This window comes from Apus apus, chromosome 16 (genome assembly GCF_020740795.1).
Source record: "Apus apus isolate bApuApu2 chromosome 16, bApuApu2.pri.cur, whole genome shotgun sequence".
NCBI classification, from domain to species: Eukaryota; Metazoa; Chordata; class Aves; order Apodiformes; family Apodidae; genus Apus; species Apus apus.
The window spans coordinates 39,773-53,741 of NC_067297.1; the positions used below are offsets into that span (position 1 = coordinate 39,773).

Sequence of the window (13,969 nt, forward strand, 5' to 3'; positions counted from 1 at the left end):
CTGCCCCACAGAGGTAGCAGGGCCAGCAGGTCCTCCCCAGCCTTCGTGTTGCTCACGGCCTAGCAGAGCACAAGAGAACGGGGACATTGGAGAGAAAGGAAGGAGTGGAAGAAGGGAAAGGCAGGCATGGACTGTGCTTTTGGAGAGCCCAGGCTGGGCCCATTCTTTTGCAAGGGCTGCTGGGCTTGCTCAGCCCCTCAGAAAGAAACAACCCAAGGCTGTGTCCCCAGTGCAGAACCATCTTGTGAGTCCCTGGGGCCTTCCCCAGGGCCATCTCCAGCAGCTTTAGCAGGGCAGGCACCTGCTGCCGCAGTAGCGGCTGCTAGTGCCCGAGAGGCTAAAGCCCCCGGAGTTGATGGGCACTCCCTGAGAGCTGAGGATGCTGCCAACGGCAGTGGAGGTTGAGGAGCCCACGGTGGTGCTCTGCAGGAAGGAGCTGAGGATGGGGCCGGGCAGGGTCACCACCACGAGGGAGGGCTGGATGACAATGGAACAGTCCTGGCACTGCCTGACACAGGGCTCATTGTAGCTGTTGGCCAGCAGGGCCAGGCTGCAGGGCTGGTATGGCAGGCACTGGTTGTAGCAGGACATGCATTGGGGCTGGAGCTGCACCTGGGAGAGGGGGCGAAGGGGGAAGCAGAACACAAGGGGTTGGCGAGGAGCAGCCTGTCAGCCCACCATGATGGAGCCAAGGCATGAACTGGCAGCAGGAAGTGGAGAGATCCGCTCAAGAGAGCGTCTTGGCATAACATCCTGGAGGGTAGAGGGGCCCATGAAAGCTGGCTGCTATTTAAGGATCACCTTCTTGAGGCCCAAGAACGTTGCATCCCAACTAAGAGGAAGTCAGGAGGAAACTCCAGAAGGCTGGTGTGGATGAGTAAGCAGCTCCTAGAAAAGCTCAGACTGCAGAAGGAAGCCTACGAGGGGTAGAAGCTAGGGCAGGTATCCTGGGAGGATTACAGAGAGGTGGTCCAGGCAACTAGGGATCAGGTTAGGAAAGCCAAATCCCTGCTAGAATTAAATCTTGCTAGGGATGTTAAGAGCAATAAGAAAAGCTTCTTTAGGTATGTTGGGGAGAAAAGAACGTCCAAGGAGATGGTAGGCCCTCTCACGAAGGAAAAGGGCGAGATAGTAACACAGGGTATTGAGAAGGCTGAGGTCCTCAATGACTTATTTGTTTCAGTCTTCTCTGGCAAGTGCTCCAACCTCAACACAAAGACCACAATAGGTGAAAGCAGGGACTGGGAGAATGAATTACCTCCCACTGTAGGAGCAGAGCAGGTTCGTGACCATCTAAAGAACCTGAAGGTGCATAAATCTATGGGACCTGATGGGATTCACCCACGAGTCCTGAGGGAGCTGGCAGAGGCTTAGTCTCTGTCCATCATATTTGAGAAGTCATGGCAGTCTGGTGAGGTTCCTACTGATTGGAAAAAAGGGAACACAGCCCCTATTTTTAAAAAGGGGAAACAGGAAGACCCAGGGAACTACAGGCCAGTTAGTCTCACCTCTGTGCCCGGCAAGGTTGTGGAACAGATCCTTCTGGGAAGTCTGCTAAGGCACATGGAAAATAAAGAGGTGATTTGTGACAGCCAACATGGCTTCACTAGGGGCAAGTCATCCCTGACCAATCTGGTGGCCTTCTAGAGCAAGGCTACAGAGATGGTGGATGGTGCCAGAGCAACTGACATCATCTACCTGGATTTGTGCAAGGCATTTGATACTGTTCCACACAGCATTCTTATCTCCAGACTGACAAGGCGTGGATTTGACAGGTGGACCACTCGGTGGATAAGAAATTGGCTGGATGGCCCCACCCAGAGACTTGTTGCTCAATGTCCAAATGGAGGCAGGTGACAAGTGGTGTCCCCAGGGATCAGTGTTGGGACCAGTGCTGTTTAAGATCTTTGTTGGAGACATGGACAGTGGGCTTGAGTGTATCCTCAGCAAATTTGCTGATGATACCAAGCTGTGTGGTGTGGTTGACACCCAAGAGTGAAGGGAAGCCATCCAGAGGGAGGTTGACAGGCTGGAGAGATGGGCCAGTGCCAACCTCATGAAGTTCAACAAGGCCAAGTGCAAGGTCCTGCACCTGGGTCAGCACAACCCCAGGCACACATCCAGGCTGGGGGCAGAATGGCTGGAGAGCAGTCTTGAGGAGAAGGACTTGGGGGTGGTAGTAGATGAGAAGCTGGACATGAACTTTTAGTGTGTACTGGAGCCCAGAGAGACAACTGCATCCTGGGCTGCATCAAAAGAAGTGTGGCCAGCAGGGCCAGGGAGGTGATTCTGCCCCTCTACTCTGCTCTAGTGAGACCACATCTGGAATACTGTGTACAGTTCTGGTGCCCTCACCACAAGAAAGATACAGATCTGTTGGAGAGGATCCAGAGAAAGGCCACCAAGATGATCAAAGGCCTGGAGCACCTCTGCTATGAAGACAGGCTAAGAGAATTGGGGCTGTTCAGCCTAGAGAAGAGAAGGCTCAGGGGAGACCTTATAGCACCTTCCAGTACTTGAAGGGAGCCTAGAGAAAAGCCGGGGAGACACTTTTCATCAGAGAAGATAGTGATAGGACAAGGGGTAATGGTTTTAAACTGAGAGAGGGGAGATTTAGGTTAGATATTAGGAAGTGTCGACCAAGGCTTGGTACTTCTGTGGTTCTAATGTGCCAGGCCATCGAATCCACACAGTCCAGTCAACTTGGTTGCCCCTCTCCTCCTCCTGGCCAGAGGCAGGGCACCTCTAATGTTGAGCATTTGGAGGCTGACACACCATCCTGGGTGGAGGACCAGCCAGTGGAGACTGGTGCAGCCTTCTTCCTGGAAGAACCCTCTCCTGCCTTTGTTCCATTTAGTAGCTCTGGCATGTGTATCTGGAGAACATCAGTGGGCCTCTTGTCCCAGCTTCTCATGTCCTCTAAGAGACCACAGGTGGTGTCAAAGTGGGTCCCATCTCCCTTGCTGCTGTCTCGTAGCAGGGCATCTCCTCTTAGTGGCTGCAACATGTGACCAGTTGTCTTTAGGGAGTCACTGGAGTTTACTTTCCCATTTGTTTGGCATCTTATTGTTTCTGTTAGTTATTTGTTCAATGGCTGAGGTGTGGAACTGATGGGAATCAGAGATTATGTCTCCATACTGTTGTGCTCTGAAAGCCACTTCATGCACAGTTGGTCTTGCATCACCATCAGTGCATCCCATGAAGGAGAATATCTAGGCATGTGCTGCTGGTACAGCTTGCGCAAACCTCTGGAACATTTGTGTGTCACACAGAACGTCACCAGGATTTGTAAGTCAATTGTTATCATAGATCACCTCTCACACAGCTGTTTTTCTCAAATACATTCTTACTAGTTGAAATTGAATGGGAATGCACTTCATCTTTGCAGAAGCAACTGTTTTGGTAGCGGCACCCATGGTGGCAACGGCATCGGTGGTGGTAGCAGCATCATGGTGACAGCAGCAAGTGGCAGCAGCATTGCCTGTGGGGGATTGGCAGTGAGTGGAACAACATCTCACCCTACGCATCCACAATACATTATAAACATTCAGCAGAAGCATCCCTACTGCAACAATGCTATTCAAACCAAGAGCTGGGAGATTCAGCTTGAGAGAAAATGGAGAAGTAAAACTGAACCTGCTACAGCCATTACCAACATAGACCTTTACGTTCACTTGAATATCTATACTGTAATTTTACACATACAGTACTCCCATTAAAGTAAGTATCAAAACCCCTATGATCACTAGGCTGGTAATTATGTGGTTGATTATGGAATCAATTCTATCAATAAACCATGAAACAATAACGAGCAGCTACACAGAGCAGTATGATCCTGGCTACATACCTCATGAATGATTGCATGTTGGGAAAAATGTCCAGCAGAAACATTACAGAAAATGTCTGTTCAGTTTTCAGTCTGTCATTAAATTCAGCAGAAGTGTTGCCCATTGCTATCTGAGGATTTCCTCCCATTAGACATGGAATTTTAAACACTCCCAATTAGTGAGAATTTATAGCCTGGGCTTAAAATTGAGCTCCATGTTGGGCGCCAATAAATTGTTGTCACAGTTGGACTCAGAATTGGCAATTAAACTAGAGACAACAATGCTCTTGACCCCCACCCCCTCCCCCAGGTAGGGAAGGAGAGATAAAGTTATATATAGAGAGAGACTTTCTGGATTGAAAACTAGACAGCTTTAATTAAGCACTTATGATAAAAGAAAAATATGTACAGTTATATACAGATGTGTTCAGGAATGTGCAAAAGCCTCTTAACCTCTAGAATATGGTTCTTTCCTACATAGAGACTAAAAATTCACTTTTAGGCCATCAGGTTGCATGGACCTGAAATGGCCACCGCCTTCCTTTGTATTCTTCAAGGACAAATACAAGGACAGAGCTGCCTGCCTGAGTGACAGGCGAAGTGCCAACAATGTTGCAGATCACACCTGACAGCCAGGCCCAGACCCTCGAGCACATGGGAACAGCTGCTTGATCAGACAGTGCTCATATGCAAATAAGAGAATGCACTGGGCACCACCTAAGACTGTGGACCCTGGACTCTAAAAGACAGCCTGGTAGCTAAGGCTTGCTGGTTGGTGGGAGCTGGAGCCTGCTGCTTAGTGTTGTTGGAACACTTGGTTGCTATACAATCGCCCATGAATATCAAACAAGCTGTTCATCAGGACTGAAAGACTACGTCCATGAGGGATCTGACCAACATCAATCGGCTGGGCGTGGAGCAGTTCCTTACTCTGCATGTTCGTCGATAATCGTGTTGAAAGGAGAACTGCTTGCGCAATCCCCTGAACTCCTGGCCTATCTCAGGAAAATGGTAAAATGAGTCTTCCACCTTTCTTTTTCCCGCTTCCCTTGCGTGGTCCTAGTGCCCTCATACTGCCACGCATATCGTGACTCCCTTCAAGGAGGCCTCTGTCAGGCAAGCCCCCTCACTGTTCTTACTGTAGTTATCTTCACCATTCTCCCCTATTTAAGACTACATATACTTTGTTACTTCTCTGTAATTTTCTCCAATTTGGGAGTGTGCTTTGTTACTGTTTTCCATACAAGTCTGTGTTATTTACTTTTCATGAACCTTTGTCCCCATGTTTTGGCCTTTCCTATAAATAGACTGTTTAGTTTGTAAATTTACATATTGGCGTCAGTAACAGTTTGTGGGTGTGATGAGGGGTGGTTATTCTTAATTTCCACTCTTAAGATTCGGTCCAGCAGTGGCCAATCCTCTGAGTGAGGTGAACGCCACATGCGAACCCTTGGTCCCGTTAAATTAAAATCTCTCAATAAGTCATGTAAAACACCCTGACAGTTTGATGTAGGGTTTATTATCTAGGGTTAAGGGTCTAGATTCCAGTGTCTAGGGTCTAGTGTCTAGGGTTTAGGCTGTAGGCTTAAGGGTCTAGAGTTACGGTTCTAGGGTCTGGAGCTAAGTGCCCAGGGTCAAGGCTGTAGGGTATAGTATCTAGGGTTATGGGTCTGGGTTACAGTGTCTAGGGTATAGTGTCTACAGTTTAGGCAGTGGGCTTAAGGGTCCAGAGTTACGCGTCTTGGGTCTGGAGTTAAGTGCCCAGGCACAAGGCTCTATGGTCAAGGGTTTAGTATCTGGGGTCTAGGGTCCAGTGTCTAGACTTTAGGCTGTAGCTTAATGGTCTAGAATTACAGGTCTAGCGTCTGGAGTTAAGTGCCCAGGGTCAAGGGTCTAGCATCTAGGGTTTAGTATCTAGGATTAAGGGTCTAGGGTTTAGGGTTAAGGGTCTAGGGTCTGGAGTTAAGCACCCACGGTCCAGGATCCAGGTTTTAATGGTAAAGAGTCTAAGGTCTACAATCTAGGAATAAGAGCCAAGCTTTTAGAGTCTAGTGTTAAGCTTCTAGAGCAAAACATCTAGAATAAAAGTCAGGGGTCAAGGGTCTAGGGTTTAGTGTTTAGGCTGTGGGCATCAGACCCTCAGAGCTGCCTCTACCAAATGTGGTGCTTGGGCAAAGGGGCATGACAAGATTTTTTTTCTAAAGCCAAGAACCACAGGATATGCAGCATTGCTGAGCATTTATAAACTCTTTTACCTCAAACATCTCATGCTCTGTCTGTCGCTGATCATCCAGGACCTGCACCATGTAGGTCAGATTCCGGAATTTTTCCAGCTAAGTGCTGTATTGTTTCTGCAGCTGCTCCTCAATCTTCTCATACTCATCCATAAAAGCAGGACTGGAGAGAAGAAGCCCAAAACTACTCAGAGAAATATTGACCTATATATGCAGAATGCTGAAATCAGCATGTTGGGCTTTGCAGTTGCCTTTCAATGTCTGCTAATCTAAAAGGGCCTGTTGTTTTTCAGGTTCCACACTTCAGAGACTAAAAGTGTCTGTCCTGGTTTGAGCCAGGATTAAGCCAATTTTTCTTTTCACTGATTTTTTTTTCCTTCAGTAAGCTTTCTTTTAACTAGCAACTGTGTGTTCTGCTAGGCTGATAAGACAGTGGAATGTTTTTCTAACTACTGAGGTTTCAAGGTTACACCTTCACTCCGCCGGCTCAGACACTATGGGGAGATCTCTGACCCCCCCCCGTGGGAGGCTGAGTTAGACAGACAGCAAAATTGGCCAAAGATATTCCATTCCATATATCTACGTAAGCTCAAAGGAAGGACAGAGATCTTAGAAGACAGCTTCCTCCTTCTTCTTCCCTCTCTTCCGTCCATGGCCGGCGTCCGGGGAGGACTCTGCTCATCCATCACCGCCGACCCTTAGGCTCGAGCTCTCCTGACCCTCATAACTCTCTGCTTTCTCCAGCAGCGGCTCCGGGATTTCTCGGGACTCTTTCCAGTTCAGGGGAGTGCTGTGGGAGTTGCTGGGGGTGGGGGGAGGCGAGAGGCTTTTGCCCATATCTGAATATATCTGTATATAATTGTATATATTTTCTTGTGTGATTCATTAGTGTTTTAATTAAAGCTGTGTAGTTTAGTTTTCAATCCAGCCAAGTCTCTCTCTTTTTCTCTCTCTCCTTCCCTGCCTGGGTGGGGGGGGGGAGGGGATCGAGAGCATTGTTGTCGGACCTGAGTCAAACGGTGACAGTGTCAGATAAAACCCCTCATCAAACTCTGCTGCAAAAACTCCATAGAGCAAAGGAAAACTTTCTGTGTATCCACTACCATGCCTTTCCAAACAGAATCACAGAGTGGTGGGGTTGGAAGGGACCTCTAGAGATCATGCAGTCCAAGCCCCTGCTAGAGCAGGATCCCCTACGGTAGGTTCCACAGGAACACATCCAGCTGGGTTTGGAATGTCTGCAAAGAAAGAGACTCCACAACCTCTCTGGGCAGCCTGTCCCAGGCCTCTATCACCCACACAGGAAATAAGGTGTTCCTCATGTTCAGTTTGACTCTCCTGTGCTCCAGCTTGCGCCCACTGCCCCTTGTCCTATCACTGGGCAGCACTGAGAAGAGTCTGGTCCCCCCTCCTGCCACCCCCTCTAGATATTGACCAGCACTCATGAGATCCCCCCTCAGTCTCCTCCTCTCCACATGAACAGTCCCAGCTCTCCCAGCCTTTCCTCACCAGCAGATGCTCCAGTCCCTTCAGCATCTCTGCACACCTGGGCTGGACCCTCTCCAGTAACTCCTTGTCACTCCCAAACTGGGAGCCCAGAAACACACACAGTTCTCCAGATGAGGCCTCACCAGGGCAGAGGGGCAGAAGAACCTCCCTGACCTGCTGGCCACATTCTGCTTCATGCCCTCAGGATGGCACTGCTCTGTTGGCCACAAAGGCAGGCTTTTAACCTTTTTAGCAGGCACATCTAAGTTTAGCAGGTGAGGTGCTGCTCAGCTGTAATCAATCATTTCATTAACAAGGTGAGAACTAACCCAGCTGAGGTTGGAGTTACTGGCCTTTCCCAATTAGCCAATTGCTCTGCTGCTCCCAGTTTATTAGCTAAAGGGTCTACACTTAAGGGTCTAGATTCTGGAGTTAAGCACCCAGCATCAAGGGTCTAGGGTAAAGAATCTAAGGTCTATGGTCTAGGAATAAGGGCCAAGCAAGAGAGCAGAGTTACGTTTCTAGAGGAAAATGTCTAGAGTAAAAGGTCTAGGATTTAGGCTCTAGGGTGTAGGGTTTATTATCTAGGGTTAAGAGTCTAGATTCCAGTGTCTGGGGTCTAGTGTCTAGGGTTTAGGGTATAGGCTTAAGGGTCTAGAGTTACAAGTCTAGGGTCTGGAGCTAAGTGCCCAGGGTCAAGGCTGTAGGGTGTAGGGTATAGTATCTAGGGTTATGGGTCTGGGTTACAGTGTCTAGGGTATAGTGTCTACAGTTTAGGCAGTGGGCTTAAGGGTCTAGAGTTACGCATCTAGGGTCTGGAGTTAAGTGCCCAGGCACAAGGCTCTATGGTCAAGGGTTTAGTATCTGGGGTCCAGTGTCTAGGGTCTAGTGTCTAGAGTTTATACTGTAGGATTAAGGGTCTAGGCATAAGGGTCTAGGGTCTGCAGTTAAGTGCCCAAGGTCTAGGCCCAGGGTCTAGGGCCTGGGATCCAGTGTCTAAGGTCCAGGGTCTAGGGTCCAGTGTCTAGGGTCAAGTGTCTAGAGTTTAGGCTGTAGGCTTAAGGGTCTAGAGTTACGTGTCTAGTATCTAGAGTTATGTGCCCAAGTTGAAGGGTCCAGTGTCCAGGGTTTAGGCTGTAGCTTAAGGGTCTAGAGTTATGGGTCCAGTGTCTAGGGTCCAGTGTCTAGGGTCCAGTGTCTAGACTTTAGGCTGTAGCTTAATGGTCTAGAATTACAGGTCTAGCATCTGGAGTTAAGTGCCCAGGGTCAAGGCTCTCGGGTCTAGGGTTTAGTATCTAGGGTCCACTGTCAGCGGTCTAGGGTCCAGTGTCTCGGCTCTAGTGTATAGGGTTTAGGCTGTAGGTTTAAGGGTCTAGAGTTACAGGTCTAGGGTCTGGAGTTAAGTGCCCAGGGACAAGGCTCTGTGGTCAGGGGTTTAGTATCTGGGGACCAGAATCTAGGGTCTAGGGACTAGTGTCTAGGGTTCAGGCTGTAGGCTTAAGGGTTTAGAGTTATGGGTCTAAGGTCTGGAGTTAAGTGCCCAGGGTCAAGGGTCCAGTGTTAAGGGTCTAGTTTCTAGGGTTTGGGCCATAGGCTTATGGGTCTAGGGTTAAGGGACAAGGGTCTGTAGTTACGTGCCCAGTGTCCACTCTTTAGGGCTTAGGCTGTAGGCATAAGGGTCTAGAGTTATGGGTCTAGAGTCTGGAGTTAAGTGTCTAGGGACCAGTGTCAAGGGACAAGGGTCTAGGGTCCACTGTTTAGGGCTTAGGCTGTAGCCTTAAGGGTCTAGAGTTACGGGTCTAGAGTCTGGAGTTAAGTGCCCAGTGTCTGTGGTCCAGTGTGTAGGGTACAGTGTCTAGGGTTTAGGCTGTAGGCTTAAGGGTCAAGGTTTAAGTGTCCAGGGTCTCTAGTTAAGTGCCTAGGATCAAGGGTCCATTGTCTAAGGTCCAGTGTCTAGGGTTGAGGCTGCAGGCTTAAGGGTCTAGAGTTATGGGTCTAGAGGCTGGAGTTAAGTTCCCAGGGTCAAGGCTTTGTGGTCAGGGGTTTAGTATCTGGGGACCAGAGTCTAGGGTCCAGTGTCTAGCAACCAGTGTCTAAGGACTAGTGTCTACGGTTAAGCTGTAGGCTTAAAAGTCTAGGGTTAAGTGTCCAGGGTCCGGAGTTAAGTTCCCAAGGTCAAGGGTCTGGTATGTAGGCTCTACTGTCTAGGGTTTAGGCTGTAGGCTTCAGGCTCTAGCGTTACGGGTCTAGTGTCTCGAGATAAGTGCACCGGGGCAAGGCTCTAGGGTCTATGATTTAGTACCTGGGGATAAGGGTCTAGGGTCTACGCTCTAGGGTCTAGTGTCTAGGTTTTAGGCTGTAGGCTTAAGAGTCTAGAGTTATGGGTCTAGAGTCTGGACTTAAGTTCCGAGGGTCAAGTGCCCAGGGTCCAGTGTCTAGGGTCCAGGGTTCAGACTTTAGGCTGAAGGGTCTAGAATTACGGGTCTAGGATCTGGAGTTAAGTGCCCAGGGTCAAGGCTCTAGGGTCTAGGGTTTAGTATCTAGGGTCCAGTGTCTAGGGTCTAGTGTCCAGGTTTTAGGTAGCAGGTTTAAGGGTCTAGCGTTACGGGTCTAGGGTCTGGAGATAAGTGCGTAAGGTCAAGGGTCTAGTATCTTTGGTTAAGGGTCTAGGGTCCAGTGTCTAGGGTCTAGGCTGTAGACTTAAGTGTCTAGAGTTATGGGTCTAGAGTCTGGAGTTAAGTGCCCAGGGACAAGGGTTTAAGTTCTAGGGTTTAGTGTCTAGTGTCTAGGGTTTAGGCGGTAGGCTTTATGGTTTAGACTTATGGGTCTAGTGTCTGGAGTTAAGTGCCCAGGGTCTAGGGTGTAGTGTCCAGTGTCTGGGGTGTAGTGTCTTGGGTTTAGGCTGTCAGCTTACAGGTCCAGGGTCTGTAGTTACGTGCCCAGGGTCAAGGGTCCAGTGTCTAGGGTCTAGTTTCTAGGGTTTAAGCTGTAGGCTTAAGGGTCTAGAGTTACGGGTCTAGGGTCTGGAGTTAAGTGCCCAGGGACAAGGCTCTATGGTCAAGCGTTTAGTATCTGGAGACCAGTGTCTAGGGTTTAGGCTGTAGGCATAAGGGTTTAGAGTTATGGGTCCAGGCTCTGGAGTTAAGTGCCCTGGGTCAAGGCTCTTGGGTCTAGGGTTTAATGTCTATGGTTAAGGATATAGGGTCTAGTGTCTAGGGTTTAGGCTGTAAGCTTAAGGGTCTACGGTTACAGGTCTTGGCAGCTCCCTCAGAGCACGCGGCAGCGCAGAGCGGAGAGCGGCAGCGCCACCGGCAGCGGTGAGAGCTGCTACTTTAATTACTGAAGATTAGAGAAGGGGCCGGGCTTCCCGGAGACGGTGAAGCCGGGGCAGAGCGAGGAGACCCGAGTCTGAGCGGGAATCCTGCGAGGAACAGGAAGGCTGAGGTGGCGGGGCCGTGGCTGAGAACGGCGGCAAGGTTTAAAAGCGGCCATCTTGGCAGCTCCCTCGGAGCACGCGGCAGCGCAGAGCGGAGAGCGGCAGCGGCCTTCACAGGAAGCGGCACAAGGGCATGCGGAGAGCGGCGCGAGTGGAGGCAGGGAGCAGAGAACACCGGTAGCTTTCTCTAGCATGGTCACAACACGCCCTAAAACCGTATTGAAAAAGGATGTGGGAACTCAGACAGAGGTTCTGAGCAGGCACACAGCCGTGCAGGTCTCTGGCTGCAGCGAATGCCTGAGCTTGGCACTGGTACCGGAGGGAGCCCGTGGCACCGCATGTGTGCGGTGTGAGCAAATAAATGATCTCCTCAGGCAGGTGGTTAAACTGACGGAGGAGGTTGAAAGACTAAGAACTACCAGAGAATGTGAGAGTGAAATAGACTGGTGGAGCCAAACCCTGAGGCAAGGGCAGAAGGAAGAGGTTCTGGAACAAGTGATGGATCCCCTCCCCTCCTGTCATCAGACAGAAGGAGAGAACTTTAGAGACATGGAGGAATGGAGGGAGGCCCGTCCTCGGAGAGGCAAGCAAAAACCCTCCCAATTGCCCTTGAATTGCTCTTGAAGAATAGGTATGAGGCCTTGGAACTTCAGGGACAGGAAAATGGAGTTGGAGTGATAGATCTGTCTAGTGAAGCACCTAGGACTTGTTACTCAGCCCCACGCCTTAGGACTTCTTCAACTAAGAAGGAAAAGAGGGTAATTGTGGTGGGTGACTCCCTTCTGAGGGGAACAGAAGGGCCCATCTGTCGACCAGACCCATCCCACAGGGAGGTCTGCTGCCTCCCTGGGGCTGGGATGTTAAAAGGAAACTCCCTCATCTTGTCAATTCCTCCGATTACTACCCACTGCTGATTTTTCAGGTTGGCAGTGACGAAATTATTACAAGAAATGTAAGGGCAATGAAGAGAGACTTCAGGGCCCTGGGACGGCTAGTTAGGGGGTCTGGAGCGCAAGTAGTGTTTGCCTCCATACCTCCTGCAAGAATGGGTGGAGAGGTAAACAGGAAGACTTTACTGATCAATGAATGGCTATGAGACTGGTGCCAAAGGCAGGGCTTTGGTTTTTTTGATCATGGGCTGCTATATGAGACACCTGGCCTGATGGTGGCAGGTGGGATGCACCTGTCCCAGAGGGGGAAAAGGCTTTTGGGGCAGGACTTGGCAGGGCTCATTGAGAGAGCTTTAAACTAGATGTGAATGGGGAAGGGGAGAAAAGTGGGTCTGTTAGGGACAAGCCCAAGAGGAACATGCCAGGGCCTGAAGGAGGGTGGTCTAAGGAGGATTTGGTCCCACCAGTGTGTTCTGCTTGCTTCCTGAAATGCCTGTACACCAATGCACGCAGCATGGGGAATAAACAGGAAGAGTTAGAGGTCTGTGTGAGGTCTAAGGGTTATGATCTGGTAGCAACAACAGAGACATGGTGGGACAGCTCACATGACTGGAATGTGGCCATGGATGGCTATGTGCTTTTTAGGAAAGATCGGTCGGTGAAGCGAGGTGGTGGAGTTGCTCTTTATGTGAGAGAGCAACTAGAATGTATCGAGTTTTGTGCAGGGGCTGATGAGGGGCAAGTTGAAAGTCTGTGGGTAAGAATTAAAGGGCAGGCTGGTATGGGTGATACAGTTGTGGGGGTCTACTACAGACCTCCTGATCAAGATGAGGAAGTTGATGAGGCTTTCTACAGGCAGCTGAAAGCAGCCTCACAACTACAGTGCTTGGTCCTCATGGGAGATTTTAACTAACCCGATATCTGCTGGAAGACCTACACAGCCAGCCTTGCACAGTCTAGGAGGTTCCTCCAGTGCATTGATGACAACTTCTTAATGCAAATGGTGGACAAGCCGACTAGAAGAGGAGCACTGCTGGATCTTGTGCTCACCAACAAGGAGGGCCTTGTTGAAGCAGTGGTGGTCAATGGCAGCCTTGGCTGCAGTGACCACGAGATGGTGGAGTTCAGGATCCTGTGTGGGAGGAACAGAATACCCAGCAGGACCAGAACCCTGGACTTCCACAGAGCAAACTTCGCCCTCCTCAATCAATGGTTAAGGGAAGTCCCATGGGACAGGGTGCTAGAAGGTAAAGGGGCTCAAGATAGCTGGTCAACATTCAAGGACCACTTCTTGCAAGCACAGGATCAGTGTGTCCCAATGGGTAGAACATCTAGTAAGGGAGCTAGGAGACCAGCGTGGTTAAAAAAGGAACTGCTGGGCAAACTCAAGCGGAAAAGGAAAATCTATAGATCATGGAAGGAGGGGCTGGTCACTTGGGAGGAATATAGGACTGTTGTCAGAGGATGTAGGGAGGCAACTAGGAAAGCTAAGGCCTCCTTGGAACTTCACCTTGCAAGTCGGGTTAAGGATAATAGAAAGGGCTTTTTCAAATACATAGCCGACAAAACTAACACCAGAGGCAATATAGGCCCACTGCTGAATGAGGTGGGTGCCCTGGTGACAGAGGATATAAAGAAGGCAGAGGTGCTGAATGCCTTCTTTGCCTCTGTCTTTACTCCTGCGTGCTTTCCCCATGAGCCCCAGATTCATATAGCCCCAGAAGAAGTCAAGATAAAGGAGGAGTTTGCCCAGGTAGATGAGGATTGGGTTAGGGATCAGCTGAGTAATCTGGACATCCATAAATCGATGGGTCCGGATGGAATGCATCCAAGGGTGCTGAGGGAGCTGGCGGAGGTCATTGCTAGTCCACTCTCCATCATCTTTGGTAAGTCATGGGTAACAGGAGAGGTGCCTGAGGACTGGAGGATAGCAAATGTCACTCCAGTCTACAAGAAGGGCAAGAAGGAGGACACGGGTAACTATAGACCGGTCAGCCTCACCTCCATCCCTGGAAAGGTGATGGAGCAACTTGTCCTTGGCACTCTCTCTAGGCATATCAAGGACATGGGGGTCATCAAGAGCAGTCAACATGGT

At 49.8% G+C, this 13,969-nt stretch overlaps 1 protein-coding gene across 1 annotated transcript; it reads right to left on the minus strand.

The window, feature by feature from the left end:
• Nucleotides 1-285: 285 nt before the first annotated feature.
• Nucleotides 286-6,132, minus strand: LOC127391467 (feather keratin Cos2-2-like). Its single transcript, XM_051634266.1, has 2 exons — nt 6,082-6,132; nt 286-612 (listed from the first exon to the last, which is right to left on the minus strand). Exons 1-2 carry the CDS (start codon nt 6,130-6,132, stop codon nt 286-288), a joined length of 378 nt encoding a protein of 125 aa, XP_051490226.1.
• Nucleotides 6,133-13,969: the final 7,837 nt, after the last annotated feature.